At 28.8% G+C, this 20,597-nt stretch overlaps 1 protein-coding gene across 3 annotated transcripts in view; it reads left to right on the plus strand.

The window, feature by feature from the left end:
- LOC111624527 (E3 ubiquitin-protein ligase Nedd-4-like) overlaps positions 1-20,597 on the plus strand; it is a 104,640-nt gene that overhangs the window by 55,335 nt on the left and 28,708 nt on the right. For all 3 annotated transcript variants that reach the window (XM_023367401.1, XM_023367392.1, XM_023367408.1), the window contains exons 7-15: positions 51-156; positions 2,776-2,972; positions 5,821-5,950; positions 6,333-6,464; positions 7,770-7,868; positions 10,325-10,379; positions 10,976-11,034; positions 13,805-13,870; positions 18,856-19,085. In XM_023367401.1, coding sequence (XP_023223169.1) covers positions 51-156; positions 2,776-2,972; positions 5,821-5,950; positions 6,333-6,464; positions 7,770-7,868; positions 10,325-10,379; positions 10,976-11,034; positions 13,805-13,870; positions 18,856-19,085 — 1,074 coding nt within the window. The remainder of the gene's footprint in view (positions 1-50; positions 157-2,775; positions 2,973-5,820; positions 5,951-6,332; positions 6,465-7,769; positions 7,869-10,324; positions 10,380-10,975; positions 11,035-13,804; positions 13,871-18,855; positions 19,086-20,597) is intronic.

Genomic DNA, 20,597 nt, shown 5'->3' on the forward strand with positions numbered 1-20,597 from the left:
TAATTATTATTTCTTCAATTTACTCTTACTGAAATTTTGGATATTTTCAGTGCTCGATCACGCGTGAAGGGTCATTTACAGATCTATCATGCATTTTTAGCAAATGGAAATGATAATGAAAGTAATGAAGAGGAACAAACTCAACAAGAAACTGAGGTATAGTTACTACCTATATATATTTTTATATATATATATATATATAAAGAAATAAGCATCAAAAAGTGTTACACATAGCCAATTAGAATCAGATGTTCATTTTTGACACAATTTATATTCTGCTACTGATACAAGGCTAACACATTCCAGCAAACCAGAAATTCTACCATAAATGTCTCACATTGAAGGTTTAATCGATAATTTCAAGTGCTTACAGCACAAGCATCGCTAAAACCCGATATACTATATAGCTACACACCAACCGAATGCCGAAAATCTATCAGGCTAGTTTAAGGCTAATTACTAAATAAATTACGTAACCAATTTGGCTCTAGAGGTAAGCGTTAGGCACCATCTCTTATTAACATTAATAATTATAAATAAATTAATTAATTTAAATAATTTAGAACCGCTGGGAGAAAAAATCGGCCTGGAGCGGGACTCGAACCCACAACTCCTGCTTACCGTGCAGATGCGTTGCCAGTTACGCTATCTGGACCTCCAGTCCGATCTCCTCTTCCAGCGTATAGAAGCTAACTATATAACGGTAATTTATTTAGTAATTAGCCTTAAACTAGCCCGATAGATTTTCGGCATTCGGTTGGTGTGTAGCTTACGGCACATTTTGTTTGATTTAAAACTTTGTCATAATTTGCATATATTTTGATAGTAGTTAATATATGTATATATATAAAATACTTTTCTAATTATACCACTGTAGTGTTTATAGATTTTTGAGATGAAAATGATTTTTGTTCTAAACAATAATAATGAGGCACATCCAATATTTTTTTTACATTGTGATTCTAAAATTTACTTTTTTTAATTAATACATACTACAGTTTTTTTTTCTAAATATTTCTCTCTCACATAACATCAATGTGATTAATTTTAAATTAGTTTTATAAATGTGGGAACTGTCTATAAATTCATATATAAAATCACTAATTAATTGTAGGGATGTTTTTATTTAAATGTATTAAACATTTTTTAAAGCTTAATTCCGCTCATATTCAGATACATATATAAAAACTGAATAAAACATTAGAACATTTTCAAACGTGATGAAGCATATTGACATTTTTTAATATTTTTGAATTTCCAGTAAAGGTTTAAAATTTTCACACAGTTCAAAATAGAACAATATTTTCTCTACATGTAATTTGTATTGATTTTCAGTATACACTACAGTTTAAGACCTGCAATCACATGTATTCTTTCAAATATGGGAAAACATAAAAGTCAGAAGGTACTACTATATCTGAGAAATAAGGTGATGATGTTGAATCTTCTATTGAAATGTTTGCAGCAAATTCTCAGTTGATATGCTATATGCAGTTTGGCATTGTTGCATAAGAGACTAATGTTTCAGCTAAGAAATCAGATGCTTTCTCTCCATTACGAGAGTAAATGTCCTGGATTCCGTAGGCATTCAAGCATTAATTCTTGCTTTATTGAATTTCATTGTTGAACAGCTTGGATGTTCACTGTGACTTTCTTAACTCAAATTTTCTCAACTGATTGTAAAACTATGGCACCATTACATGACATTGATGTGATGTGAATTGTCTTCATATACCTTGATTAACTGACAATACTGACTTCAGCAGGTGGAATATTTTTGGTTCATAAAAGTGAAATAACTGCTTAAACTTTTTCTCAAGACTACTTCCCTAGCCTTGTTGCCATTTGAAAATGTGACATCACAACTGTTCCACATACTTGTTATTCTACTGTAATTATTCAGTATTTGTAATCTTGCTCATTACTAATTAACTACATTGGATTGCCATGTGTCTTCAAAATACACTGTAAAGTCAGTGTTTAACAAGTCAACAATACGAAAAGCACACGGTTTTATAAAAAATACAAAATAACTACATTGGAGTTAGACTTTGACAGCGTTTTGGTTTTTAAAACTTGTAAAGTTACTTTTTGATCACTCCAAATATATTTGACATGTAAAAATAGTGTGTATCTATTTTATTACGCTATAAAAAATGTATGAGGTGATATATGCATTTAGGCATTTGAAAGTGTTTAGTATAATAGTAATTGTTAACAATAAACTTTGGTATGTTTTTTGAAATTTGCTTAAATTATTTTCACACTAAGTAGAATTAATTGTAAAAAAAATGTATTGATTTCTACAGCTCAATCTATCAGTATTTACATTATTTATTGAAAGTTGCAAGGATAAATTAATTTTAGAGTTATTCTGACATCTTATATTTTTCAGTATAATAATTTTATATAAAATGTTTCAGTTAAAACAGTATATATTAATAAAATAATTAATTATATAGTAGATCCTCACTTTTATAATTTCATTGAATCATTAAATGAGTTGTAAATTGCATTCTAATTTTAAACTATACAATACATTTTTTGTTAGTCACTGAAATGTCCAATAAAAAATATTATATTAAATATGACATTACATGCAATCATAAAAAAATATAAATATACATCTTTTGTGACAGTATGGGTTTGTAAAATGAGATTTCAAGAAGTGGGATCTGTTGTGGGATCTTTATAATAATATTTGATGAAGTGAACATGTGTAACATCATTTAAATTTCTTACACTAATTAGCTTTAATTTTTATTTATGTATTAGGCTGGATGGGAAATTGTTGAAGTGATGGATGAAAGTAATGTTCATGAAGAAACACCATCAGAACCAATTATGGCATTAGTTCAGTCTTCTAACCAAGCTAGTTTACCTGCAGGTTGGGAGGAAAGACAAGACGCTAATGGAAGAACATATTATGTAAATCACATAGCTCGTACCACACAGTGGGAACGACCAACTGGGTAAGTTATTTGTTACAAACTGTTATATGTTTCCTTAATTTTTAAATTTTATGTATTTTTAATAAATTTTGGTAATGATATATTGGCATATCAGAATGTTCGTTCATTTTACAAACTCCAATTTTTTGCCCAGTACTTATTCTTTGCATTGTTTTGTCATGACAGGCATTTGAACATGGTGATGGGACATATTGTGCTGTGAAACTAACCCACGGTAGACAGAACATCCTCTCTGCACATGTTTGTCACCAATGGTCATGAGACATTTTCATACAACCAGGTTAAGCAATAACATCTTCAGTTCACTCTATGATTGTTTAAAACTTGTCACAACTGAATTGTGTGGCATACATTATCAATCTGATTTCTCTGCCATTGCTCATGCCATCTCAGATGATTATTGTAATGCATATTCTTAAAATATACAGCACATAGTAGTAAGCATTGATATTTTGTTCTGAAATTTGCATATATGATTATAGGGTAGAGTTATTGCATTGTTTAGATAAGTTTTCTTTCTTTATTTTATTCTGGTTCTAGAAATGCTTTGTGTAGCTAACAAATGTAAATCATTTTCTTTGGAAAGTAAAATGGAATTTTGCAATATAATAAAAATTGATTTTATAAACTAAAATCAATTTTTATTATAATTAATAATGATTTTCATCGAAAATATGGATCCAAACACTAACATTTGAGAGGAAACATGACTTCTTTACAATCATTATTATTTTTCTTTATTTAGTTATGTTTATTTTAGAGATTTTGTTTAGGTAAGGGCAATTACTTCACACCTGTGAGTAGGAGGTAAAACGTAAAATTAAACCAAACTTACCACACACAGTCTGTCATGCTGGACACCAGTGATGCTGTGATGTCACTTCTTGAAGGAAGAAGAGAATGTTAATAATGAAACCAAAGTACAAGAATTCGTATTTTTTCATTATTAAACATGCAGTACAAAATTATTAGAATCAGAATTGTTTTCATATGGGAATGGATGAAAATAGGAATAATGGAGAATGTAAATGAGGTAAACAGCAACTTTGTATGTCAGGGTGTCAATGGGTATAAATAGATATTTGTGAAGCGACTAAGACAAGAAGAAGATATTTTGGCTAGCTTTGCTGGGGAATGAACTGTGATTTTGGTGTTTTTGCTGCTATTACCATTGTTGTTATCATTATTATTATTATTGCTTGCTAAACAATTTCTGTTGTAATCTTGACTTACTGAATACTAATACAATTGTCTTTTTTGAAATTTATTATCAGAATTTTTTCAATTAATTCTTGTACATATTTCTTATTGTTATAACCTATTACTATTATTAAACAACCCAAGGAAAATTTTTTATTGCTTGCTTTAATTTTTATTTTTTGTTGCCACGAAAGTCAGTTATGGCCCTCTCAATGACCCTGAGTAAAGTTTGGTCCTGGGTATGTGTTTTTGTGATTCACAAAACTTTACAAACAAAATATATGTAGTGCACAAATCTCATTTTAATTACTTCAGTTGTGACAGGTCTCAACCAATTATATAGAAAACTGACACTGCTTTTAATATATATTTTTTGTCAACTTGGACATTAATTATTAATAGGACAATTATACTGGTTTTTAAGTTTTTATGCAAGNAATATATGTAGTGCACAAATCTCATTTTAATTACTTCAGTTGTGACAGGTCTCAACCAATTATATAGAAAACTGACACTGCTTTTAATATATATTAAGAAACTAAAGGACAGTAAGGCAATAATAATGACACTGCTTTTGCTTATTCTTCTTGTACAAAAAAACTTTGCATGCTGGATGCATTTTTATCAGTGGATGGATAATGTGTGAACAACATTATCAGGTCTGGAGACATTACCACATTGAAAAAATCATTGCCGAACGATTTTTTCAATCTGGTAATTTTTCTATACAATTATAAATTTGTTCAAGATGTATTCAAATTTTTTTTCTTAGAAACAGGGCTAGTGCAGACTTAGGCAAACTAGACAATTACAATTGTCAATGGTCTGATCCGAAATGAGCTTCAAATCAGTATATAGACTTATATTTCTTTATATTTGAATTTAAATGGTTATCCTCTAAACCAGAGGTCACCAAACTACGACCTGCAAGGTCAGCTCATCTGGTCCACTGCTGCTGCACTGTGTCACAAATCAGCTAAAATATAATTATTTATATGGAAATATCATAGACTGTAGATAAACTTACCATGTAGAAAAAGTTAAAGTAAAAATGCCAAAATTAGTCCAATTTGATTTTTGCATCTGACAGTAATATAATATTTAGGAAAATTACTGAAATAAAAAATTTGGTGACTTTTTGCGAGTTTGGATATCTGAGTGCTTTTTATGTAAGTACCTACAATGATGTTTCTAAGAAAAGCGATTACGAGCTTGCTGCAGCGATCATGTTTGTGTATTGGTAAATAAATATATTGGTTGTCTTTATTTTTTGTGTATTAGTATACTCTATTGAACAAAATTGTTATGTGGCCCTTGTTTGTCCTTCTCTCAGTTATGTGGCCCATTGTGAAAAAAGTTTAGTGACTCCCTGCTCTAAATCAATGAGCTATCATTTATTGACACATAGAGAATACAGATAAAATTAAGTATCAGGATCGGATTGGTTGGAAAATTATCAGTATCTGAATTGTATTTACAGAATTCATTATTGTATCATCTCTAATTTTTATTTATACAAGTATAGTATATTGATAAGTGCGTAGAGGTACATATTCATTTTTTCACATTTTTTTATTATTTAAGTAGATTATTCAAATACTAAAATACCTATTTATTGTACCTATTGATGTTTTAAATTATTCTGTAGAATTTCACCAACAGAAGAACAAGTACAGCAACGTAGTTTAGATTCTGCAAGAGAATTTGAACGGCGTTTTCACATTAGTGCAGACAATGGTGAAATGGAATCTCAAATTCCAGAAGAAACACCTGTACAGGTATAAAAAAAATAAATTTATATTAACACAAAGAAATTTTATTTTTATTTCAAAGTATTCACATAGAAATCTTCATATAAATATTATTGTTATGTGAAAATTTAATCAGTTAAATATAAGGAATAAAATTGATCTTTAGATCTGTATTTATTGAATATTTAGTGCAAACTTTAATGATATTGATGGGTTTTGTGTTTATTTTGTGATGTATTCTACATATAAATAATTATTTAACTAACAAAGTTAAATAATTCTGTGATTATTTAATTTTTTTTCTTTTAAATATTATTGATAAGTTATAATTTATGTTAAAAATATATAACATGTAAATCATTATACTACACTACATCTGTACTTAATTATTGCATTTTTATTTATTAAGTCACCTACAGAGTTATCATCGCAATTGTCTGCTCAGTTATCGCTTGATGGATTACCTGCAGGATGGTCACTTCAAGTAGCACCAAATGGAAGAGTGTTTTTCATCGATCATAATACAAAAACAACAACTTGGGTAAATACATCAGTGACTTTGTATTTCATTTTTATAATTATGTATGTAAATCCTATTTTACCTTTGTTAAAAAAAGTTAATTTTATTTCAATAATTAGATTTAAATGCTTCAAAAAGTAAAAATTAAATTGCAAAAAAGTGTAGAAAAGAAAAACATTCTGTATTAAAAGGGTTGTAAACATTTCTAAACTATATTCAGTTATGTAAAAAAGTATAGTTTTAAATACTTTTAATACATACTATGAATTCTATAAAGTTACTTGAAGACCACTACATATAAAAAATTTCATTAAAGAATTTTCAAAAATTATTTTTCTCATGCTTTTGATGGACTTTTATACATAAAAATGTGTAAAATAGATATAATATTTAGGTTAAATAATATAGATATTACTGATTATTATAGATCATTTAACATTATCATATTTTTTCATCTTTCTATTTTTTTTACAAATTAGACTAATATTTTTGTCTACAAGGAAGATTATTTTCACATTCTGAAATTACTCTGTGAAATTTATTATTGAATTGTTAAATACAGCATTGTCATTGAAGTTTTTAATTTATTTTCTCTTGAAAAAAATTCTGTAAATTTTAAAAATGGAGACAAAAGAGTAGTATTAGTATTTTGAAATATTATTTCATTGTTAGCATGAAATTTAAACAAGAAATTTTTTAGCGGGACTAATATATAGTTTGAAATAGTAGGAGGAAAAAATTCAAATAAATCCTTAATAACAAAACTAAAAGCATTATGGCATATTAATCTATCTTGTATTTAAAAAAGGTTAATTCATAGAAAAATATGGAACAGAAATATTAATTTAGTATTTAAGATGTCTACTCAGACTTATTTTATTAATAGGACTTATTATATTGACGACTTGGTTCAGACTGTAAATAAAGACTGTTTTTTCTGATAAGTTTTCTTAAATTTGCTGAACCGAGTCGTCGGTGTAATAAGTCTTATTAATAAAATAAGTTTGAGTAGACATCTTAAATATTAAACTATATGATAAGGACACAGAAGCATATGATTTAAGAAATATTAATTCTTTTCTTAAAACTGACTAATATTTTTAATTAATAAGTTATATTATAAGAAAACATAGAAGTAAATCTTTATAATGTGTAAATTTGATAATTGTTTATAAGTATAAAATTTAAGATATTGATATTTATTTATTTTATTTTATTAAAATGTATGAATTTTTGTGTGCGCTTTGATTTCTGTGAATGAAAATTTTTATCAATTATAATATTTCAAAAATATTTATGCAGTATATTTATAAAATTTTCCTGAAGGTCGATCCTCGAACTGGCAGACCAAGTCCTCTTCCCAATCAAAATAATGTGCCCAACAGGCCATCATTTAGTAGTGTGGATGATCTTGGACAGTTACCAGTAAGTTAAACATTTTATTACTGTTTTTGTTGGTATCATTACTAAGTATTCATTTGAATTAAGTATTGATTTAATTAAGAACTAACAGAACTATATTGACTATTAGTTTTTCTGCAAAATTTCATCTTTATATGACATTTATGTACGCAATGATTTATTTTATGATTAATCTGTGATTAGTAGATAAATATATTTTTAATGTAATGATAATCATAGACAGAGACAGAATGCAGCTTATTAATGTGTATATTTTCTTATTGTAATTAACCTATGATGGATTTTTTAAATAACTAAATTTGTTAATTATATTCACTAAATTGATAATGTGCATCTTAATAACTTAACTATCAATAAATAATTTTCTGGAATTTATCTTTGATCTCAGCACACAATGCCAAAAATATTTTGTGACTGATTATACATGAACAACATAAAACTCTACACATCTGAACAAGCCTAGCAAAATCACACATTAGAAGTTATACACAGTCACTTACTCCACTGACAATTCAATAACTGTCAGTGGAGTTTGGTCTAGACAAATGCAGAATAATTTACATAGGTAAAGGAATCTTGAAGAAAGATGAATTTGTACTCAGAAATGAAGGTATCATTGAATCATGCTTGCAGGTGAAATCTAAAGATATTTAAGATTCCAACAGGCCAACTCCTAGAACATGCAGAAATAAAATAAAGATTAACAAAACAATATAGCAGTATATTAAACTTAATACTAACGACACGGTTGAATACAAATTACACTGTTAAAGCAATCAACACATATGTTGTCTCAGTACTGACATATTCATTTGGAGTTATACAAATTGGACAAACAGAAGCAGAATAACTTTAAAAGAAAACATAAGCAACATTAACAAAAGATAACAAGCACCACCCTAATTTGTCTATGGAAAGATTGACTATTTATTGTAAAGAGGAAGGATGAGGCCTTACAGATATTTTAAACTTGGGACTACAAACAAATACAGACACTGCAAGAATATTTCTATTGAAAACAAGAAATATCGCAATTACACAAAGTCATAACTCTTGTAGACAAAAACAGTATACCATTAAACTTAAATAACACTGATCTGGATATGACAAGTGCACAAAATGCACAGACACCATCAGGCAGAAGTTGCTCTACAGTAGGCATTCTAACAATGTCAGCCAGTATCTGGTTGATGAAACTGTATGAAATTTCTGGCTGACGTATGGATGCCAATTTGGAGAGATGAAGAGATTTATGACTGCCTTACAAGACCAGAAAAAAAAACTACAGAAAGCACATCTTAAAAGACATGACACTCCCAGAAGACACCATTAGGAAATGCCATGTCATGCACAAGATTATACAATGCATTATGTCAGGTTGTAAGCTTTTAACACAAATTGACTGCTTTTATCAGCATACCCAATTAGCAAATATAATATGTCAAAAAAAACTACTATGCATCCAGGAATCATACTACAACTACACTCTTCAGACATTCATAGAAAACAACACAAATAAAATATCCAAAATCACAGATAAGAACAAAATTGGAAGCATTTGATTTTTGTACTTGAAGAAGGTCATTAAAAATGACAGAAAGCATTCAAATAGATAATAAAACAGCTGCATATTTTAAAAGGTTTTGTTTGAGGTTTAGTTGTAATTACAGATAAATTCATTCCAACAGACCAGACATCATATTTGTTCACAAACAAAACAATCACATGCATTATAGACATAGCTATTCTAAACATCCATAACATACAAAATATTAGTAATACATGATTGAAAAATTAGTAAATATTCAGAAATTGTCCACAAATAAATAAAGTGCATTTGGACAGTGGGTGAGTTACATATTGTTCCAGTAGATCTTTCTTGCACAGACATCATACCATATACGCTACACAAGTCTTGAAGTATTAAGGCTTCACAACAGCACATACATCACTACATACTACAGAAAGCTGTCATATTAAATACATGTCACATTGTCAGGATATTCTTAAACACAGATATATACATGAACAGCATATAAACAAAGCATTTGTTTTCTATAGTTATGCCTTGAATTTGATCTAGGCATTAGTATATAAAGTATGCTTTATAGGATATACTCCACCAACACCATAATAATTATCAGGATCTAATAATTTTAACAGCATTTGGTAATTTTTACAATGTGTGATGCCAATAATATTAATTAATTATAATCCATTACGTAATTTTTCAATAAGTTTTTTTTTGTATAATTTTCTTGCAATGTGCATATTATTATTTTATTATGTGTAGATAGTTTTAATCAGTTGGCATTTACATAGTTTTAAAAATATTTTAGAATAAATTAAAATTTTTATAAGTAAGACACCAAAATTTTAATGAACTCTGTGTTAGTTTTTTAGTAAATTGTGTTTTTTTTTTTTTATAAAATATATGTTTTATTATTTTTAATTTATAGGAAGGATGGGAGGAACGTGTACATACTGATGGCAGAATATTTTTTATTGATCATAGTAAGTTAATGAATATAATGCTTAACTTTTTATTTAAAAGAACAGATTTTCCTTTCATCTCTTAATACAAGCTCATTTTTATTAAATTTTAATATAAACTTATGAAATGTAATAAAAATAAATAAATGAAAAATGATGAAGATGCAATATTTAAAACAATGATACAGTCAGAAAGGAAGGCATGTGATACATTTTTGTTTTTTCATAATGTATGAAATGCATAGAATATTATTGTTTTCATAAAAATTATATTTAAAAATTTTTATAGCCACATTTGAAAATAAAGTAAAAAATGAACCTTGAATTGATATTTTATTATAATTTTATCACTAAAAATAAATTTTAAAAAGTTTAAATTGTAATAAAGAATTTATTTGAAAAATTTTTAATTATGTATTTAAAATAAGAAAAATTTATTGTTTTTCTTTTGCACTTAATTTTCTCAAAAAAGTAAATAAATTTTTAAATTTAAATAGAACTAATTATTATTTTTTTTTGATATATTAATTATAAATTTATCATCATATTGAAATTACTTAGAAAATCATTAATGATTAATATTTGTAGTTACGTTAAAAATTTTATTTTTTTTTCAGATACCAGGATAACGCAATGGGAAGATCCTCGGTTAAATAATCCTAATATTGCAGGACCGGTATGTTTATTTCTTATTGTATATTATCCTCTGACTTCTTTATAATGCTGCTTAAAAAAGAAAAATTCAAATTCAGTTTTAGTTATACAATAGATTCTGCTTATTGCAACCACCTTTAAGATTAGCCTAAACTGATGGAAACAGCCAATTGATAACATTAAGTGGAGTAGATGTACTATTAGAGGAAATCCTGGATTCATTGACTCTGATATTACAACATATTGAAACAATAAAATAAAAGTGTTTAAGTTTAAGATTTAATAAATTATAAAGTCAGCAATTTAAATTAGTATATTTTGAGCAAATAATATGATTAGAAAAACAAATAATGATTAACATTTAAAGCAATGATTAAGACTGATGACAAGAATTAATAAAATTGCATGTTATCAGCCATTTATGAGACAGGTAGTATGAAGAGAGAGAGCTTAAAAAGTTTCTTTACTCAAAAATGATGATAACAGTAACCTACTTCTGAATACAATAAACAAAGATTTTATAATATATTTAAATTCTGTGTTTTGGAGCCTGCTAATTTTGATATTAACATACAAAATTATTCATGATTATAATAAGTGAAAGCTACTATATCTAGTATATGATCATTTCATAGCTTATTACTATATAGAATTTAATGGTGTTTAAAGTAGCAGGTTGTAAATACAGTAGAGCGTCGATTATCCGGATCAATTGGGGACTAGGGTTATTCAGAAAATCGATATTTTGGATAACGGATTATATACAAAAAAATATATTAACCTATCCCATGTTGAAATTTTTCTCCATTGCGTGTCGCTTCGCGTTGAATTTTCGTCGATGTTAAGCCTAACGTAAACTTTTTAAAATAATAATTGTGACTATTGTATTGTTAAAAATTCTTTATTTTGTACAAACAAAATAAATATATTGAAAAATATANATGATACCACAATTCTCCAGCTATCAAAATCAGAAACCTGCTGGTAAGGCTTCCATATATTTTGATGAGGTATACTTAAGCCATCTGTACACAGGAATAGAGAGAAAACACAATTCCAATACTTAAAACTGGATTTCTGTTCTTCCTTTTTTATACTGCTTCCAAGAGACATTACTGGTGCACTGCTAATTATTTACATATCCCCCAGTGATCAGTAGTCAGATGCATCCTTCTTAGTGTTGCAATTTTAATGGCCTGTGGTATATATGAACTATAGTTTATCAGTCTTGCTTCAAGGACAAAAGATAAGATAAGATGAAATTAATTTTTAAAACTGTAATTTATTGCTTTTATCATGTTTGTTTTCTTTTCTGTTATATATTTATGAACATCAAATAATATAAGTAAAATATTCTATTCAAGTTATTTTTTAGTTTGCATAACATTATTATACTATTATCATAATGCTGCATTTTCAAAAATGGATTGCAAAAATTTATAGCTTTTATTGTTTGAAAAAAATCAAACATTATATATAATGTATATATTTCATTACACATGCACATGCACACGTCCACACATTCACACAATACATGGACTACTGTCAAACTTTTTATTTATAGATTATTATACATTAAAGTGGAATCTTTGAAATAATTTTCTCTCTAACAGTCTGTCATCAATGGCATGGATATATTTTTGAATATGGTTAATATTTACATTGATTTTAGAAGTTGAAAAGATACCTGTTCTTTCATCTTTTCTGATTGAATTACTTCGTATTATTTTTTAAATGTGTCTGAATCATTCAAAACATGTGGCTTGACTCTGAACATCATCTTCAAAAGCTGTTTTCAAAAGTTGAAGTGTCTCTGTTTCTTTTTTTCCAAATTTAAAACAAAATTTCACATCAACACATTGTTCTTTGATCACATTCATTTTAAAAATTGCTAGAACAAAGAAAAATCAAATTATAGAAATCACTATAAGTCTTGAAAGGAAAAATTTTGCAATGTAGTATATACTTAATGGCATCAACTCACAATTCATAGGTGTAAATGCAATATCTAGTATGGGGCAAAAACTGAATTTTACGGGAGAAGCAAAACACTGTTTCCTTATGATAAACATTCGGCACTACATAATCAGCATGAAAATTGAGGAATTTGTCATATCTGTGGATGAGCTTTTCCATCCCTTGTCATAGAATGTTGCCGCCAGTGAACTGAGATGACCTTAACAACATTGTTTTGAAGATTGTCATTTAATTTATTAGTCTCAAACCTCTGTCTGCCCTGCTAGCCACGTTTTCAGTTCAGGAAAGAGGTGGAAGTCTTCAACACCTTTAAACACACCACCCAGCATATAGCCCCTATTTAAAGCTGACCGAGCAACTTCCACCTCTTTCCAGAACAGGAAAAGTGGCTAGGAGGGCAGAGGTTCAAGAATAATGATGATCTATAAAAAAATGTTAGTGCCCATCTCAAGTTATTGGCGGCAACATTCTATGACAAGGGGATGGAAAAGTTCGTCTATAGATATGACAAATGCCTCAATCTTCACAATGATTATGTCGAAAAGTAACCATGTTTGTACCTAACTTTTGTTAATAAATTCATTTTGTTATTTACACTTGTCTTTTTTTTATGGACGATCGGAGCTTTGGGGAAAAAAAACAGCCTACATATATACAGTATATAAAGTACAGTAATAATACATTTCTACTCTCTAATATTTTGTAGTGTTAATAATAATTAAATTTTATTTATTCAAATATTTTAATTGTTAAATTTTTACATTAATAAAATAAAAACTTTTCAGGTTTAATAACAAGACTTTTTCTGTTTCTAGGCTGTACCATATTCCAGAGACTACAAACGGAAATATGAGTATTTAAAGGCAAAACTTCCAAAGCCAGTAAGTAAAAAGTCTTAGATTTTAAAAAATTTATATATTAGCATTGTTGAAGAAAACCTGCAAAATAAAATTAAACTGCTGGCCATTAAAATTGCAACACAAAGAAGGATGAACTACCAAAGCCATTCATATTATATAGCTAATTTATAGAACAAGGGTAAAATACAGTAGACCCCCCTATAATGCGGGTTCATATAATGCAGATTCGTATATCACAGCGAAAAAATTGTGACTGTATTCGTATAAAGATGCTAAAAGAGACTCGTTAAATGCAGTAAAACGTCATCGCTGACTTGTGTCGCAACAGGATTGGTCAAATCTGGACCAATAGTGGACAAACAGCCGAACTACTTACACACTACGGAGAGTTTATTTGGGTAAGTTTACTATTGCCTGTACAGTATATAAATTAAGTACTGTAAGTCTAATACAGTACTGTAATTTTATACATTTCTTGTGAAAAAAACATTTCTTATTCAATGGCCATAAAAATTATTTCTATTAATGATGTCTCCAAAGTTCAAAGAATTTTTCGCAGAAAAATAACTTATCAGAAAACGCGCCCACCGTTTGGTGCGCTGCTCTGCGACAAAAACAAACTTAAGCAATGGCGTTGTCAAACGGTGCACACTTGGTAAGTAATCCTACAATTTTTTGTTTATAGCATAGTTTATACGGATTATTCCCAAAAACTTATACATGTTTTGGAAATGTTGAGTCAAATTAGTCTAGAATCGATTAATTTTATGGAAGAAAACCTTTCAAACAGCCGTAGTTTGTAAACTTCACATGTGTCGGGCTGTGGTTGGCTTATGTATTTAAGGATTCCTACAACGCAAAATTCTTATAAAGTGGAATGTATCTATCACATTATAGGGGGTCGACTGTAATTACAATTTCAGCTTGGTTCAAGCTGAGGAACATACAGAAATCAGTATCTCATGCAGCCATATCACAAACTCAAATAGCTGAGCAGATAAGATGATGTTCTCTCATTTGGTTGTATGGTGTTTCTGTTGGGATCTTTCACATCAGTTCATTCATTCTCGACCCACCGATTCCATATTTGCACATTCCATGTGGGTGCCTTTCTTCCAACATGAATATCAATTTTGCAGAAGGATAATCCACAGTTATGATACCACAATTCTCCAGCTATCAAAATCAGAAACCTGCTGGTAAGGCTTCCATATATTTTGATGAGGTATACTTAAGCCATCTGTACACAGGAATAGAGAGAAAACACAATTCCAATACTTAAAACTGGATTTCTGTTCTTCCTTTTTTATACTGCTTCCAAGAGACATTACTGGTGCACATGATTTGCATTTGTGCTGCACTGCTAATTATTTACATATCCCCCAGTGATCAGTAGTCAGATGCATCCTTCTTAGTGTTGCAATTTTAATGGCCTGTGGTATATATGAACTATAGTTTATCAGTCTTGCTTCAAGGACAAAAGATAAGATAAGATGAAATTAATTTTTAAAACTGTAATTTATTGCTTTTATCATGTTTGTTTTCTTTTCTGTTATATATTTATGAACATCAAATAATATAAGTAAAATATTCTATTCAAGTTATTTTTTAGTTTGCATAACATTATTATACTATTATCATAATGCTGCATTTTCAAAAATGGATTGCAAAAATTTATAGCTTTTATTGTTTGAAAAAAATCAAACATTATATATAATGTATATATTTCATTACACATGCACATGCACACGTCCACACATTCACACAATACATGGACTACTGTCAAACTTTTTATTTATAGATTATTATACATTAAAGTGGAATCTTTGAAATAATTTTCTCTCTAACAGTCTGTCATCAATGGCATGGATATATTTTTGAATATGGTTAATATTTACATTGATTTTAGAAGTTGAAAAGATACCTGTTCTTTCATCTTTTCTGATTGAATTACTTCGTATTATTTTTTAAATGTGTCTGAATCATTCAAAACATGTGGCTTGACTCTGAACATCATCTTCAAAAGCTGTTTTCAAAAGTTGAAGTGTCTCTGTTTCTTTTTTTCCAAATTTAAAACAAAATTTCACATCAACACATTGTTCTTTGATCACATTCATTTTAAAAATTGCTAGAACAAAGAAAAATCAAATTATAGAAATCACTATAAGTCTTGAAAGGAAAAATTTTGCAATGTAGTATATACTTAATGGCATCAACTCACAATTCATAGGTGTAAATGCAATATCTAGTATGGGGCAAAAACTGAATTTTACGGGAGAAGCAAAACACTGTTTCCTTATGATAAACATCCGGCACTTAGCAGGTTGCAATTTCATACAAACTTGCCAGAGTAAATTTATGGAGAACATAGCAGATATTACCAATGCATGCACAATAGTGCAATCTACAATGAACATCAGCAACTAGAAATGACAAATTTTGTATGTAGCAAGTATTATATCAATGAATTGATGATCAGTTCAGATAGTGTCATTAGTTACTGCCTCTATTTACTTACTAACTGTAAATCATGCAAATTTCAGTATTTACAACCAATTTCTCTTGCAGTGTTTTAGTTTCTCACATATAATGAACATTGTTAAAACTGTCTGAAAGTGTAAATTAAATAAAAATTATCTTATACAGATTTACATTATACATACCATTTGTTACTTATAACATATTAAGGAAAAAAAAATCAATTGGAAACACGCAGAAAATATAATAAACATTAAATATTGAATCTGAATTTAAAAATCACTATAAACACTATCAAAGAAAAATGGCAAAAATTTTTACCACTTTCCTTTCATTATAGAAAAATGTTAACACTGGTCAAATTAATTATAATGCTTTCTTTTCTCTATTTTAAAATATTAAGGAACAATATTGTTGGAAAAAATTTGTAAAATAAAGTTTGTTTTTTTAAATGGAAGATAATTTACATGCAACTTTACTTAAGAATTTAAGATTTATTTTATAAATTTATTAACCAGATGAATTTAACAATATTAGCCGACTTAATTAGTTACTTATCTAACCAAAAGAGGGTTTTTTGGAGTAATAAACAAATTGTTATGTCCTTCTAATTCAACTTTTTACTGTAGTTCAAGAATTATTCATGAGCAATTTTTAATTTCCAAATGTTTTATTTATATGCATTTCTTTTACGTTTTTTTTCCAACATTTTTCCTGTTTCTCCAATATAATGAATACTATTTGCACATTGATAAAGGAACATGATGCATCAATCAGAGTAAAAAATACCCAATCACCTTTGTTTATTCACTATAATGGTGATAATTGTAAAATTAATAAAAATACTTATATAATGAACTAACTGGATAAATATACCATGAATAAAACACACCTTTAATAATCCAGCTAATAAGGAGAGATCAGGACCAACATATATAGGAAACCATGCTTTCAACCCACTTTATTTCATAATTTGATCTATCTGCATCACATCAAATTGGCGGCCTTTAGGTCCTGGATAAAAAGGGCTTATACACATTGTACAAGTATAAAAGACACGATAGCGGAGCTAAACTATATTCTAAGGATTGCAGAACAACAAAAATACCGAAAGGAAATCATAGAGAAACTTGTCACAACCTTCCAAACAACTAACCGTAGACAAAGGATTGTTTTAAATTATGCCCTGTTTTTGAGACAAATACATAAAGAAACGGCCAGGGCTAATAATTTCTGAGTGATATATTGATGCAATCCTATAGTTTTCAAGCTATTAAGAAACGATAAGAAGCATTATGACTGGAAATCGGCATTAGGGATCTATTCTATACCATTACACAATCAGCGTTTTAATTCGGATCTTGTCTACGTGGGCACAACAACGCACAACTTGCAGCAACATATCAAAGAGCATAAATATACGATTAATAAGAAACTTGACAACACATGCTATCAGCTTACGCAACACAACACGACATTCAAGTCCATTGGGATCGGGCGGAAATAATTAAACCTACGACAGATTTACACACAATGAAATATCTAGAGAAATTAGAGATCTTTAAGGCACACAAGAAAACTGTTTGCATCAACCATAGGGATGCGGACTCTTTACCTACCACATGGCAATCCTTTTACAAGAGTTAATGGCTTTATTTATTTTAATTTTTGTTAAAGGACATTTTTTCGGCTTAATTTATATTTTTCATTTATTTTATCATCGCAGCTACTTTTCTGTTATTTATATTTTAATTTCGTGTTTATGTTCTTATATTACGTTATTTATATTTTAATTTCATATTTATGTTCTTTTTTGTGTTCGATTTTATTCTATGTTATGGTAACTGAAGAAGATTGTAAAGAAACGATCAAAAACGTTTTTACTTTATTAATTTTTATTAGCTGGATTATTAAAGGTGTGTTTTATTCTTAATAAAAATAACAATAAAATCCTATTGAGAGAAAAAGATATATATTTAAGAAGATTTAAAGAACATATAGCAATTAAAAATAATAGTGACTTAATTAATTTAAACAGCAGGATGATAATTGATGGCGTGTGGAATGATGTCATATACAGAAATAAAAAGATGTTATGTGATGAGGGATGATTGGTTTAGTGAAATTTTAGAGTAGTTTAAGTTGATTATGAATACTTGGTGTGGTCTTTGTCATAGATGGTACCTATTTTACAATAGGTACCATCTATGACAAAGTAATTTTTGAACTCCAGTAAAAAGTCATATTAGAAGGACATAACAATTTGTTTCTTAGTCCAAAAAAAATCCCCTTTTAGGTGGTTAGATAAATATTAGAAGTTTTTTTTATAAAAGTTTATTATATTGTGTATAAATTTGACTGTATTAGGTGTAATTATTCAGAAAGTATTGAAGGAATTTGTTTTTATTAACTTTGTTTTTAACATAATTGTCCTCCTTATATGTAGCTTATTAATTAGATATAATAATCTTCATATTAATAGTTTAAAATTATATCTTTAATTTTGTGTAATTTATTTTCCATTCTAGTCCAATGTGCCTAACAAATTTGTGATGAATGTCTGTAGAAACAACATTTTGGAAGATTCCTATCGAATTATCTGTGGTGTGTCACAAGTTGATCTCCTTAGAACTAAATTATGGATAGAATTTGACGGCGAAGAAGTTCTGGATTATGGTGGAGCATCCAGAGAATGGTTTTTTCTTTTGTCTAAGGAAATGTTTAATCCATATTATGGCTTATTTGAATATTCTGCAATGTAAGTATAAATTATATAATATGAAATATGAAAAACTCATTAAACATATTCATTTCAGTTTAAAAATTAATACTTAATGTTATGTAAAAAATGTTTAATTGAATTTGTTTGTTTGTCCAAAATTAAAAAAGAATATAACAGTATTGCACCAAGAAAGTATTGCCTATGTAGAAATATCTAATAGAAAATAACTAAGTCATCATACTGTATCTCAAAGTAAAGGTTTCTTATTGTATGAGGTTCATACCAGAATTGTATAGTGTTTATCCATAAATTCTAAAGCAGTCTGTTTTGATGAAAACTTTTGATGTTGCTTTTGAACACAATTTCTGTCTTTGTCAAGACACTTGGTATCTCTTTAACCACTTATCAATGCACTGTGCGAACTCGTTTTCTGGAGTCCTTCAGAACTCACTGGAAAATTGCACTACCAAGAGCAGAAATTGACGAACAATGCATATCACACAGTGACTCCTTTAGGTTTTCAAACAACCAGAAGTTGCTCAGAGCCAGATCTGGTGAGTGCAGAGAATGTGGCAAGATTTTGATGACCTTTTCTATCAGAAAATCTTGGACAGTTTGAGCTCTGGAGCAGAGCATTGTTTCATGCAAGACAAAATTTTTGCTGGCAAAATTGGGACACCGTTCTTGAATTACAGGCAGCAAATGTTTTGCATACTGACCAATAATCATGTCAATTTTCAGATGTTGCAACAGCAAGGTGACCGAAGTGTTGTTCATCTTTGGTAGAGTTTCTCCCACCTGCAAATTTTCAAGCTCACTTGCGAACTGCAGTCAGCAAGAGCAGACTCCCTGTACACATCCATTAACTGCTTGTGAATATTGGCTGCTTTTTTTACCACAAGTGAACAAAAATTTGATGACAGCACGCTACTAATGAACTGAAAACACCATGCTTTTGGGCACACACGGAAACAAGTTTATGAAAAATGTGAACTATTCTTCACCTGCTGATGGCACACTAATGGAAGTTCAAAAGTCAACTGGCAAAGGCTTGTTCAAATTTGTCTTGAGAGGGCATGCTTACATAGTTTGCTGTCCCGCTAGAGGGAAACAGTACAAAATTCTGGTATGCACTTTGTAGTTTATTGAAAAATAAGTTTAACAATAATTACACAAATAAATTTTTAGTTCCAAAAATTTGAAAAGCTAATTCTTTAATGAACAAGCAGTTTTGTAGTTTTACAAGTAGTTAATACAGAAATATTCATCTATACTAATATTATAAAGAGGTAATGTTTGTAAGTAAGTTTGGATGTAGCGGGTAATCTCCGAAACTACTCATCCGATTTCAAAAATTCTTTCACCAATATTTAGAATGGAACTTCAGGGTGGACATAGGTTGTATATTATTCCGTTAAACATTCATATAAATTAAAAGATATAATCTAGGTTAAGGCTTTTATGTCCAACAGATGGCGCTACGAGTACGACGCCCTAAGTTTGCTTTTCTGCGAGGCATTACGCTTTTTTGTGAAAATGAACTAAAGC

The sequence above is a fragment of the Centruroides sculpturatus genome, unplaced genomic scaffold (assembly GCF_000671375.1).
Source record: "Centruroides sculpturatus isolate CEXI.00-Female unplaced genomic scaffold, Cexi_2.0 scaffold27, whole genome shotgun sequence".
Taxonomy (NCBI): domain Eukaryota; kingdom Metazoa; phylum Arthropoda; class Arachnida; order Scorpiones; family Buthidae; genus Centruroides; species Centruroides sculpturatus.